This window comes from Brienomyrus brachyistius, chromosome 1 (assembly GCF_023856365.1).
Source record: "Brienomyrus brachyistius isolate T26 chromosome 1, BBRACH_0.4, whole genome shotgun sequence".
In the NCBI taxonomy this organism is placed as follows: domain Eukaryota; kingdom Metazoa; phylum Chordata; class Actinopteri; order Osteoglossiformes; family Mormyridae; genus Brienomyrus; species Brienomyrus brachyistius.
Window position 1 is genome coordinate 11358751 of NC_064533.1, and position 13859 is coordinate 11372609.

A 13859-nucleotide genomic window follows, 5' to 3' on the forward strand; every position below is an offset into this window, starting at 1 on the left:
GTATTAATTATCGAGTCATGGAACATATTACAAACATTGCACTTTGTGGGAGATCGCATAACACCTGATACTGCACACTGTTACTGATGGTGTCTGGTTGCTTTACGAGCTTAGAGGAACGTTTATGCTGCACCCACTCATGTCCGTAAACCCATATGTGAGCAATGAGAAGCAGATGCGCCGCAAAGTCGGCTTCCCAGCTCAAGACAAGCCCAAGAGCAGCAGAAACACGGAGAAAAGGGGGTGTGGTGTCACGTGCTGCAGTTTAAAAGGCGCGAGGTGGGAGAGGTACACAAAAACACAGCAGTATCTGACGTTGCTGGAAGAGAACTACTGAAGCTGGAAGATGGACGCTGGATTCCGCAAGACCAGCTTGGATAATTGCGTACAGGTGACGCTTCATACAAATAATGAAAATGATGTCAATAAATTTCAAACGTAATGGAATGCTTATATTATTTAACTAGCACTGCATTCGTAAGAACTACCGAAAATGATTTTTTCTCTTATTATGCAGCAAATACTAGGAAAGTAATGATATTAATAGCCATCATATTTATTAATAGCCACTTTTGACTAGAATTTAATATACGGAAAACGGCGTTAAGTTGACCGTGCATTGCAGTACTACAAAAAGTCTCGCTGTATTGCACTTTGAATAGCTGTCCTAACCCTATCCCTGACTGGAAAAACAGCCCTAACTGGTCAGGAGGGACACTTTTCAATGACTAAACAAAAGCATAAAGTTATGATGCATGAATCCTTGCCCTGACCGATTATTTAGTACTTGCCAAAAAAATTAAGCCAACAGCCTCGTGATATATTACTGACATTTGAATAATATGTATTCATAAAACTCAGACAGAATTATTGAGAAATTGAGGTACTGTATAGCAGCCAGGATATTGGAGAATTTTCAACATTTTTTGGTTATTTATTTATCGGGGGTACTTGCATTTTCTTCCAGGTGAAGTTTTATTAAGATCATTTATGTGAAACTTTCTAATAACTTTGTAAAAGAAAATACAAACATCTTCATAATCACCGATACTTGCACTCAACTAACAGCCAGGATAAGTGTGAATATTTTCTCGCCCGGCTCATGTAACTAACACAATTATTCTAATCACATAGCCCATTCCGATTTTAAACAATTCACAACTTTTTCATTTTTTTTTATTATTATTTATAGCTGGGTTAGTTTGTTGATTAACGTAGTATATTTCTCAGTGAAACGTTTCTACAATGGAATTTTTTAAATTCAGTATTACTGTGGTTGACAGTTTTGCGTTCTTCATATAACTGGGGTGGGGGGGGCATGTTCCTCCGCCCTCCCCCATCTTCATTTACTGCATCTTTTTGTGCACAAATGAATTTCAGTTAGGTAGTGTTTTCCCTAACATTATTTGCCGTATGGCCAGTCTTACCAAGGCAGGTACGTGAAGAGATGGTTTATCAAAAAATAAGCTGCAGTCGTTATCCATAATCTACAAATGTCAATGATGTGTCTTTCTCTATAGAGTTCATCTTGATACTGTGCCCCAGAAATCTAAGTGCAACGAGATTTACGTATCTTCACCGGATATGAACATGTAGCCATCGTTGTCTTGTGTCCCAGCTGCTTTGCTGCCCTGACTTTGAATATAACATGCCTTTGGGGAAACAGGGGTATGCAGCTTTAAATGTCACCTTCAAATCGCTTGGTTACGCCTTAAAATACGTGTCGCAGAGAGACAGTCTGTGCGTTTCTGTAAATCATTCTTCAGTGTAAACAGGCAGTGCCTGGACAGCTGGACATTGCTTTTGTCAGGACCTGTTGCGTCACTTGTGGTCCCTGTTACCTCTGTCGTGGCTGGCTCGATTCCAGCGTGGTCCGCAAGCAGAAGAAGAGCACCTGACGGGGGTTTTCAGCTTGCTGTTCAGCTATGTACATTAATATAACAGTGCAATGCCACACAATATATAACAACTTAACTACGGCCACAACAGGCAGCGTTCCGAGTAGATAAATTGTGGGTATTATTATGCTGCTAGTTTTCTAACTTGACTCTACATGTGGAGCGCAGGAATTAATGTGACTCGAGACAGCAGCTCACGAGTGACAACGCTGAGTGCCGTGTGCCTTTCTTTCATTCTTTTTTGGCAGAACTCCATGTACCTTGAGGAGGAGACCACCAAGGTGGGGGTGGTATCCTGCATTTTCTCCCTGAAAGAAGAGGTGGGGGCTCTGGCCAAAGCCCTTCGACTGTTTGAGGTAGGTGATGTGCGTGTAAATGCACACACACGCCCACACGTGTGGCATGAACACACGCATGCAGATACCAATAGAAATACATACAACTTAGATGCTTAAAACTGACAATATGCAATACAGCAAGAGACATTTAATGGTGTTGCGCACGTAAAAAATGTGTACCGTTCATTGTTACGCTTGTATTGTCACAACGGTGAATTTAAGCGATGTATTTTCAGTAAGACATCGAGATGTTATTTCTACAGACTTTTGGAAAGACAACAAAGCTGTGTTTTTTTCCAAGAGAGTTTTGTATATGGACATCCGTTTTCAAGAAATGGGGTGCCGGCGGCACTGTCCAGGGACACAAATCATTATGTGGGTAAAAATATGCATGCATTTGATTGCACAGGAAAGTGGTGAGGGTGGGGATTTGCCAAGCACTGATTGGTTGCATTTTTGGTCATGTTTCCTGTTATTGTTCAACCTCCTATACAGGCAGCTCATGATTGGCTATCTTGGCTTTCCACCCACTTACAGCAGAGTTAATTGCTGCAGTTGGATTGAGGGAGTGGTGGTAGGATTGCGGACGCTGATAGGATGAGCTGTACATTAGAGACAGATGGTGCTTCTTGGTCTTTGGACGCTAACTTCAGCTGTATGCTTTGCCTACAGAAGTGTTGAGCTCATTGTCGGAGCTCTGTGCCAAAACTACACTATATGGACAAAAGTATTGGGACACCTGGCCATTACACCTACAGTATGTGAACTTTCATGACATCCTGTTCTAAATCCATAGGCATCAATATGGAGTTGGTCCCACCTTTGCAGGTATAACAGCTGACGCTCTTCTGGGACGGCTTTCCTTTAGAGTGTGTCTGTGGGAATTTATGGACTTTCACCCAGAAGAGCATTTGTGAGGTCAGGCATTGATGTTGGACATGAAGGTCTTTCTTACGGTCTCCATTCTAGTTCATCCCAAAGCGTTCGATGGGGTTGAGGTCAGGGCTCTGAGTGGACCAGTCAAGTTCCTCCACACCAGGCTCGCACATCCATGTCCTTATGGAGCTTGCTTTGTGAGCTGGAGCTCAGTCATTCTGGAACACAGAAGGGTCTATCCTAAACTGTTCCCACAGAGTTGAAAGCATTAGAATTGTCCAAAAATATCTTGGTATGCTGAAGCATTACGAGTTCCCTTCACTGGAAGTATGGGGCCTAGCCCAACCCCCGAAAAACAATCCCACACCATTATCCCTTCTCCGTCAATCTTTATACAGTAGTTAGCACAATGCAGTCAGGCAGGTAACGTTCTCCTGGCATCTGCCAAACCCAGACTCATCCATCAGACTGCCAGACAGAGAAGTGTAATTTGTCACTCCACAGAACACGTTTCCACTGCTCCAGAATCCAGTGCCGGTGTGCTTCACACCACTCTGTCTGACGCTTGGCATTGCATTTGGTCATGTGAGGCTTGCATGCAGCTACTCGACCATGGAAGCCCATTCCATGAAGCTTGTGGTGCACAGTTTTGTGCCAGGATCAATGCCAGAGGAAGTTTGAAGCTCTGTAGTTTTTAAGTCAACAGTGTTGGGGACTTTTACGCATCACGCACCTCAGCACTCTGCGACCCTGCTCTGTTACTTAACGTGCTATACCACTCCGTAGTTGAGCTTTTGTTGTTCCTAAACACTTCCGCTTTGTGATAATACCACATACAGTTGACCTTGGAAGAAAACTCACGATGACAGACTTATTGCAAAGGTGGCATCCTATGACAGCACCACATTTGAATTCAATAAGCTCTTCAGAATGGCCCATTCCTTCGCAAATGTTTGTAAAACTGACTGCATGGCTTGGTTCATGACTTTATACACATTTATAATACATGTGCAAAAACACATTTTTGTGTGGCGCCAGTGTCTGTCTGATCACCCTCCCCCACCATTTCCACCTAAGATCGATACAAAGTATGACTCGAATGTTGTCCTACAGTAAACATGAAAGACTCTTCCACACCAATGAGCTTCTGCCTCACAACGCCACCTCCTCCTCCACCCCCACGCTCCCCAGCATCACTCACTCCCATGCCAGGGTTCTGTCTTATTGTCACCACACACCCCCCTCCCCCCCCCAAATGCCCAATGGCCGCTCGCTAGCTGCTGCTCCCACTTCTCTGCTCTCCAATCAGAGGACGGTTTCTAGCAAACGCCTACAAGGTAAATGAGCCCAGGCTCCTCCTCTCACCCACAGCAAACACACGCAACAGCCAGACGTAACGCCACCTCATCACACAGTCGTTCATTCACTCGTAAATCCCATATAAGTCAGTTTCCTTAAACAAAACCATACTCCCGCCTCAATCACATTCATGCCGTGTTTGGGGCTGGATTTTCTTTGCGTTTGTTGTATTGATAATACTTTCTATGAATGTCATGTCTATAAGAATCTAGGAACACACTCATAACACATTATAAAGCATTTATGAAGCATTATAAACATGGCTATAAATGTTTATAAAAAGGCATTAACACATTATCATCATGTTTATTATGCATCATGAATGTTCTATGAAGCTCTCATCTGTAATGCACTATAGATACCTTCATAATACAGTACAAAGCATCGCTAATTCTACCAACCATTACAATGCATTATGAAGGTCTCTATAGTGCATTATAAATGAGAGCTTCACTGGAGTTTATGAAGTATTATAATCAACACTATAATGCCTTATGGCTGTCAATAGAAGATGCTGTAATGCTTTATTAATTCTTATACTGACCATTATAATGCATTATGAAGGTATGTATTATGTATTATAGATGACATCTTCAAGTAAAGTGTTACTGTTGCATTGTCTTCATCATGATTGTCTGTGAACTGTTTCAACTTTATTATTGCTGAAATTCTTCAGAGTCAGATACTAGGGCCACTGGATTTCCAGACAGAGATGATCCTACTTCTTCAGCCCTTTACTGTAGCAAAGGTTTTCCTTCCTGCGACCTCTGGTACCTGGTGGGTGGACTCAGGTGCAGTAGAGGGCTGATTGAAAGTTGCAAAACTATTTTTGGTGTCTGATCTTTAGAGAATCCAACATGAATACATGGTGTACATTATGTAGTAATGTCCTCAAAATGGGCAAAGCGTGTTCCAAGTATTAATGGTAGTTAAAGATAAGCAATTCATTACTTTAGCTAAATAGTATTAAATGGACCAGCTGTAGCCTGACTGTATATACAACAATGAGGACTTCAGCCATCTTGATAGGATAGCTGTGCTCATCTCTGGATTCACGCCTGGAAAGCTTGTGCCCTGGTAGCGAGTGTCCTTTTCAACCCGCAGGAGAAGGGCATCAACCTGACACACATTGAGTCGCGGCCATCACGCCTGAATAAGAAGGAGTTCGAGTTCTTCATCAGCGTGGACAGCAGCTGTGCCAAAACCCTGGATGAGGTCATCGAGGGACTGCGCACACAGATCAGCGGCCAAGTGCACGAGCTGTCACGCGATAAGCTGAAGGACACTGGTGCGTGCGTGCGTGTGTGCACGTTAGTGCATCTCTAGATGTCGCGGCTGAAGACCACGGTTCAACCTTTGGCACACTTATGTGGAAAGAGGTTTGCCTGCAGTGAAAATTCTGAACCAATCAAAATTTATAGTTGAGCCTAAAATAATTAGAACTCAACAAGCTTTTAAGAATGATACTAATGCACCATTGCTGATTTCTAAAAACTACTGGCCTCAATCTAAATTCTATAGGGGGCTTGGCATAGATGGAGGTTTAATGGACCTGCCTTTGACGGTTGAAGATTAGCAGACCCTACCATATCATAGCCCAAGGGCTTGAAGCCTGGGTAGTGATTGAGCAGAGCGCAGGCCAGACACCAAGAATTTCAGGCTGGGAGATAAATGTCCCCGAGGGGACTTAGGCTGTCCAGTGGGCTTATTCACAGATTATTGGTTGTTTCCATTAATGACATTAGTTTAGCTACTGAGGACAAACAGGCCCCATGGAGATGAACAGAGTACCAGTGTCCCAAAGTAAAGGAGCCATGACGGGGTCGCTGCCGACCCCAGGGAACAGACAAGCGTCTCCTCAGAGCAGCTCCACACTGGGCAGGACCCCAGTGAGTTTACATGCAGCCTAATCTGCTGTTTTATGCGATCAAATAAAATGCATTTATGATTGTGGAGAAGCCTCTTATTGGGGCTGCTTTTGTCCGCAGAGCTGCCAGGTGGCCTTTGCCAGTGAAGTGTGTGTCGGAAGCTAGACGTGAGGGAGCTTACAGGCTGTAAACCCTCCTGCTCTGGGCGTCTGCCCCCAGGCGCATGCTAGACGGGGTCTGTGTGCAGTGTTGCACAAATGTAGCTGGATATCAGCTGAGCCCCCAGTAAATCCTACCCCCTCTCAGTTTGGAGACTCCTGGGCCAGTGGGGCAAGGGGGGTGACAGTCATTCTCAGGGATGTGACCTTACACTGGCCATAAGGAGATGGACCCTCCAGCAGGGGTGTATGTAGGGGGGGGGGCTTTATCTGTAAAATGGAAAGTTACTGTAACTGTATAGCACAGAAATCAGTCACACTGCACTCACCGTGGTGCTAAACTGAATAAATGATATTATGGGTAAATATGGATGGATGGAAGTAGGATAAATTGAGGGAAACTAGATCTAGTACCATACCATTATTTTGAGTGCAGAAATAAACAAAAAGGGAAAATCTCATATTGGCTTATGAACGACTGGAAAACATGTTGTGCTCCATCACATTATCATGCCACTTAATGAAATGAAACTTGATCGACGCCGATATGCTGAGGCTGGTTTTGAACCAGTGGCCTCCTGATCACAGGCAGAGGCCCGACCCACAGAACCACATGCTGCCCCTCTTAGCTTATTTTCTTGAAAGCGATTGTTGAGGTATAAATATTTTAGGCTCAACTATAAACTTTGGTTGCTTCAAAAATTCCACCGTGACCAAACCTGTTAAGTGGAATGAATTCGAAGGTGTGGTGTTGATGTCAAAATAACCTGCTATTTACAAAGCTGTTGTTGATTTTGTTAACCGTTTCAGAATAAATATGTTTAATTACGTAAGGAGACTGTATTGTAACGTAGTGGTTAAACAGCATCACTTGTGCAACACTGACCTCTCCTGGACCAGCTTATTTAAGCATTTCTCAATCGATTTATTTTCATCTTGAAGCCTGAGTGAATGACGTCTCATCGTCAACCATGATGTTATTACGCCGGCAGTGTGAAACTCAGGAATGCGGCATCCTTTGTCTTCGCAGTGCCCTGGTTCCCCGTTACCATCCAAGACCTGGACCGTTTCGCCAATCAGATCCTGAGCTACGGTTCGGAGCTCGACGCTGATCATCCTGTAAGGAAGAGGATGCTAGATTGGATTTTCCTTCCCCAAGACCCCTTACAAATTTAAAGCGTTTACCTGATTTGAATACAATGCCAAGGAATGTGCAAACCATTGGGTGAATCTTAGCCTCATCACCTAATTGCTGATGTATCCGGTGCTGATAGATCGTTAAATAACTCTAAAACCCACAGGATCAAAGTTAATTTAACGAGGCAGGATCCTAAAGTTGAGAATGTTCTCCATTTCTCTGCAGCTTTTGGCTGCCTCAATTATTAGATCTAATTGCCTTCCCATCATTGTGTTCCGAAAGACGCTAAAGACTCGATGTTGCGCAGAGCTTAAGAATCTGACAACTGGATCTTAGGCACCAGTGGAAAGGTGACAGTCACATTCATAAGGCAGGCTTACGGTAGGCAGCAGCTGAAGGCTACTTCCTGCTGCGCGTCCCGTCACTTCCTGTTGCTCGCACCCACCTCTACAGGCACCCCACCGCTGGTCGGCGGGGGTGTCGCGTTGCATGTTGCGTGACTCACGCTGCGATCACAGCCCTTCACCCGCTCTCCATTCTTATGTTAACAAGCGTGCAAATTGATTCCATTACTTTAATCACGACCCTATAATTAAAGATGATTGCTCCCGTTCCCGCCGTCGCTAAACAGAAAAAAAAACATCATTCAACACAGGCAGGAGAGGGTACCACAAAAGGTCCCCTTCTGAACGCGTTTCATCTCCCCCGTGGTGGCAGGAGACACGAAATTCTGCCTTATCAAATGACAGGCGGTTTGCCAGTCTGCTGGAGGTGTGCAGGTATGGATACCGAAAGTGGGCATTGATTGCTTTTGTCTGAATTTCAGGGCTTTACAGACCCCATATACAGAGCCAGGAGGAAAGAGTTTGCCGACATCGCCTATAACTACAGACAGTAACTATCAAACCCGAGTCAGACTATGGGCACCACGCTCTTTTTGTCTCCTCCTTCTGTTTCCTCCCTCTTTCCCCCCATTGATGTCCACACAGGGGTTGAGAAGCGATCATTGCTGTTTGATCTTTCATCCCTAGGTACCCACCCTCAACGATTTCCCCTCCCCATTCACGTTCACGCTCGGCTGAGCCTGCTTATGAAAAATTACCCCCCCTAAACAAAAGGAGAACAAATTGCAGACAGTGAGGGGGGGGGGCGGTTTAATGCTACGGGCTTTGTTATCATAATGGTGGGGTATTATGCTGCGTCAGTACAAAGCGGCACTGGAGCAGTGCACATTTACATAGCAGTGGGCCTCTTCCGCCACCTAATAGAATAATGAAGTGCTTCCTAGTCCTCGCCCACTGCGAAGGTGTTTGCATGTGCGTGCGGTTGTGTGCTGTGTGCACATGTGTAATTATGTGGCTGTGTGTCCGTGTGTAACTGATGTCCCCACAATGTGAGGAAAAACCTATTATTTTGACATTGTGGAGACCATTCCCCCCACAGGGAGAAATTAAGTTTTATAAAAATCTGCAACTGCAATCGAAAAACTAAAAATGCTAAGACTTGTATTTTGTTTCGTGACTTATGGTTAGGGCTGGGTAGGGGTTACGGTCATCATAGTTGGGATTAGGAATTAATGGAGAGTCCCCATAAATGTATGAATACAAATCTGTGTGTATGTGTGTGTGTGTGTGTGTGTGTGTGTGTGTGTGTGTGTGTGTGTGTGGACACCCTGGCAGATTCAGGGGGGCCGGCACTTTATAGGGGCCCCTGAATACAAAAAATGATAATTTATCTACCGTGGCGGACTCGTATATCTTCATACTGAAAGTGGCGATCCTAATGGGGGGTACAAGGTGACATTTTGTTAGGGGGCCCAGAATTTGTAGCCATGCTCTTCTATCTGTGTGCAGCGGTCAGGTCATCCCCAGGGTGGAGTACACGGAGGAGGAGAAGGTCACATGGGGGAAGGTGTTCAAGGAGCTGAAGACCCTGTACCCAACACACGCCTGTCGGGAACACAACCGCGTCTTCCCCTTGCTGGAGAAGTACTGCGGGTGCAGGCAGGAAAACATCCCACAGCTGGAGGACATCTCCAACTTCCTGCAGTGTAGGGGAACCGGAAGCTTCAGGCTGTCACGTCATATAGTCACACGTTTGAAAGTCTAAGCACCTGCTGGATCTTGTGTTGCGTTCTGTGTCACCCGTAAACACAAACGCGCTCATACCCATAATCCCTCTCTCTGTCACCCAGCATGCACAGGATTTCGGCTCCGTCCCGTGGCCGGGCTCCTCTCGTCCCGTGACTTTCTCGCCGGCCTGGCATTCCGGGTGTTCCATTCCACGCAGTATATCCGCCACTCGTCCAAGCCCATGTACACCCCGGAGCCGTGAGTATCTCCACCGTCTTGCTGGTCCATTTACGTCAGTACTGATGTCTCACACTAAACTAGACCATAGAACTTAAGAACAACTTTAGCGTAAACTATAGAGCTGCACAATTTTGGAAAAAAAATCCATATTGCGAAGTTTGAATTTTTTAAGATTAGTGTCACAATATATATAAGACAAAAAAGGAGTTGAAATTCATTCTAAATATAGCCAAACAGTGTCTCTCAAATAAGTTGGTGGTGTTGCTGTGAGTTGTACCAATAGACGCAGAGTAGTGCACACAAATCACTCGCTTTTGGCAGTATTATCACTATGGATTCCCAGTGAGTCTGACAGCAAGGACTCACATGATTTTCATTGGCTTGGGAGAGTACATGCAGAGCTCGTGTGAAAGCAGTGCGAGCAAACTGTACGCTGACTTTTTTAGCATACACTGCATAATCTTGAAAAGGAACAATCATTAAAATTGCAAAGCTTGCCAAGTTTTGTTGTGTATGGCAGATTTATTGGATAATTTATTGATGGTCTCAAACCAGCCGACTGTCGTGGTCTTTGGGATGTGACAATTGCACATGCATAACATGCGACGTTGATAATAATATTGTACATTGTGCCGATCTATTAGACTATGAATAGATGTGGAAACGTTTCACATGCAGTATAAAGCTACACTTGTTTGTACCATGAAGAAAAGAGCATGAGAGCTTTGACCCAAATGTGCTTCTCTCCCCACAGTGACATCTGTCACGAGCTCTTGGGACACGTCCCCCTGTTTGCGGACCCTGGTTTCGCCCAGTTCTCACAGGTATAATAAGCAGAACTATATGCACAATCACCGTGGATAAGTGTCAGTGTAGCGCAGTGTTTTCCAATCCGATCCTCGGGGACCTACAGACAAACAAAAACGTGGACCTTCTGTGGGTGCCTGATGACTGGGCTGGGAAACACTGGTGTAGAGCACTTCTACTACAGACACTAAATCTACATTTCATATTGAATACCATCAGTGGGCCACCAGCATAGAAAACAGTCGATATAGATCAGCATGACTATACCATCACTACTTCATGTCACTGAGGTATATAATCGATACAGAACAGCATCGCTGATGACCTCATCACTTTAACAGCATCTGATGGAGTTATCTGATTTTCACCTCTGCAGGAAATTGGTCTTGCCTCTCTGGGAGCTCCTGATGAGTACATTGAGAAGCTTGCGACCGTGAGTATGAATGACCTTTAACATCCTCCTCCACCAAAGCTTCCCTGCTCCTGACAGCCTGCCTCGACCCGCAGGTGTACTGGTTCACAGTGGAGTTCGGTCTGTGCAAGCAAGATTCTGTGATCAAGGCCTACGGGGCTGGACTGCTGTCGTCATTTGGAGAGCTGCAAGTGAGCACCGGCTCTTGGGGGCAAAAGTGTGGATTTGGTCTCATTGTGTTGCAGGCTGGGTTGCAGGCTACTGTGTTCAGTATCTCAGGTCTTTGCACCAAGACTCACTGTGTGGTGTGGATGGAATACATCACACTGATGGTGTCGAGACGAACACGGAAGATAGAGTCCATTCACATAACCTAACTGACCCTTTCTGTTCAGAGAAAAATGTTACACATAGGAGGAATTTGAGAAGACATGTTGCTACGCAAAACGTAAATTCTCAGTGAAGCTTACTGACTCAGTTATGTGTCAGACTGCGATAAGGAAAAGGGTCATGTAGCATAGAAATTTCGGTAATCTAGCTTTGTAATATGCAAAAGAACCTTAAACGGTTTAATAAATTGATTTAGTTTATGTATTTGTTTAGCAACCAGAATCGCAAAATAAAGTATACATGTGCTTCGTCTATCAGTACTGCTTGACGGACAAACCACAACTGCTCCCATTTGAACCGGAGAAGACGAGCGTTCAGAAATATCCCATCACCGAGTTCCAGCCTTTGTACTTTGTGGCCGAGAGCTTTGAGGACGCCAAAGAGAAAGTCAGGTATATATAATTGCGCTTTAAATTTGTGCGGTACAAACTGGACAATTATAGCTGCAGTCATTTATACTAATAAGCGATCGCATCACTAAATATCACAGTAATTGTAGAGTACGACACCATCCATACTATCCATAGTATAGGGTGACCATGCATTACGTCTTTTCCCCCGACTTGTTTTCTCTTTGGAGACCTAAAAAATGTCTGCAATGCCCTGGATTTCTCTTTGTTTGACAGTAATATTTGATTTCTACAGCCAGAATACTTTCAGCTTGTATATTTGCGTTGCTTTGACGCGATTTGCGGTCTTTTTCCCAAAGCAAAATACGGTCACCCTACTATAGAAATTTATATAACCGTCCATCTCTTCACCTTTCATTACTCTCTTTACCTTTTGTGTCTTCCGGCTGCTCCCGCAGGAAGTTCGCCGCGACCATACCCAAGCCCTTTTCGCTGCGATACAACCCTTACACCCAGAGTATCGAGGTGCTGGACAGCATGCAGCAACTCCGCAACCTGGCAGAGAGCATCAACGGTGCGCACACAGCGAATGCCACGCACATAAATATACACAAGCTGATTCATTTAAAAACACACTACAGGGAATAGAATACGACTATAATTATTAGTCCTATTTACTATAATTTTCTTGGCATTATTATTATTAGTATTAGTGTTATTATTATTATTATTAGTGCTATCATTGCCTTTTTGGAAATGTCCGTAACATATTTGCCCTTTTCTCGTTTCAGGTGAGATGGGCGTCTTGTGTAATGCCTTTCGCAAAATGAAATGAAAATTTCTGTGACGTCCCTCAGCAGATCTCCGACTGTGGATTTTCGATCTCTGCAGTACTCAACCTACCGCTTATCTGTCAATCGCTAAAATGCTAGACAAACTGACCTGCAGGGCTTTTTCCGTGAATCTATGCTATAACCGACGTTATATAGCTCACACTTCTTAGGTAACCTCTTAAGAAATTTAGTTTGTTCCTCTCTTAACTTTACTTTTATGCCCTTAAATTCTGTAACGAATATAATCATAAATGCCAGTATAATACAGAACACCTTATTTTAAAATTTGTATAAGATTACAATCTAATGCATAGCATTATTTAATTTTATATGAAATGCAATATCATTTATAGGGATAGCCGTTTCGGAAAACACAGGGCTAAAAATATAATACTCACCAGTCAACAAGCAACGTGGCATTTATATTTTTTTAGTAAAAATATGGGTTGAAGGTGAGTAATCGCTGATAACATCGGATCATTTTCGCTTCTTGTCTGGAAAGACTTTAAAATAGTGCAATGTTGCTATTCGCATTTAATTCGAATTGATTCACCTTTTCTTCGCGCGCAGACGACAGTATGGCTGTTCTGGCACATAATAGCAGTAATTTTGTAAATCCAGCCGAGGTCTCTTTAGATCCTAAGGGTGCTCGAGATAGAGCTATCAGATATGATGGTTTGGAGGTACTCTGTATACTCTATTTCAGCGTGAAATTCTGCTTTTGGGGTGATGTAGGCCTGTCTATAACTCAGTCGACGATTTTAGAGCAGTTAGATTATGCAACACATAAACCTTTAGTTAAAATACCATTCGTGTTGAGTTATAAACTGGGCAATCCTGATATCAGAGTTTCAGAAAAACAGAAATTTTATATATCATTGTAGGCCTTTTTGAATTTCGTTTCCATAAAATGGCGTATATATAATTTGGGGATAATTAGTGTTTAGGTGAAAGCAACAATGGAAGATTTTAAATATTTGATTTTCTAGTCTTTAAATGGCATCAAACAGGTTTACAAATGGGAGGCTTATGTTTTAAATCACAAATCTTTATAGCTTGTATAATATTTGCATGAAATGTAATGCCATACAATAAAAAAAATCGAAATATTGTCATTGTG

General features: G+C 43.6%; 1 protein-coding gene across 1 annotated transcript; it reads left to right on the forward strand.

Moving 5' to 3' along the window:
• The first annotated feature begins 231 nt into the window (after positions 1-231).
• On the forward strand, positions 232-13854 carry pah (phenylalanine hydroxylase). Its single transcript, XM_049007095.1, has 13 exons — positions 232-391; positions 2147-2254; positions 5576-5759; positions 7528-7616; positions 8462-8529; positions 9489-9685; positions 9830-9965; positions 10702-10771; positions 11131-11187; positions 11262-11357; positions 11815-11948; positions 12365-12480; positions 12698-13854. Exons 1-13 carry the CDS (start codon positions 347-349, stop codon positions 12739-12741), a joined length of 1344 nt encoding a protein of 447 aa, XP_048863052.1. The 5' UTR covers positions 232-346; the 3' UTR covers positions 12742-13854.
• The last annotated feature ends 5 nt before the right edge of the window (positions 13855-13859 follow it).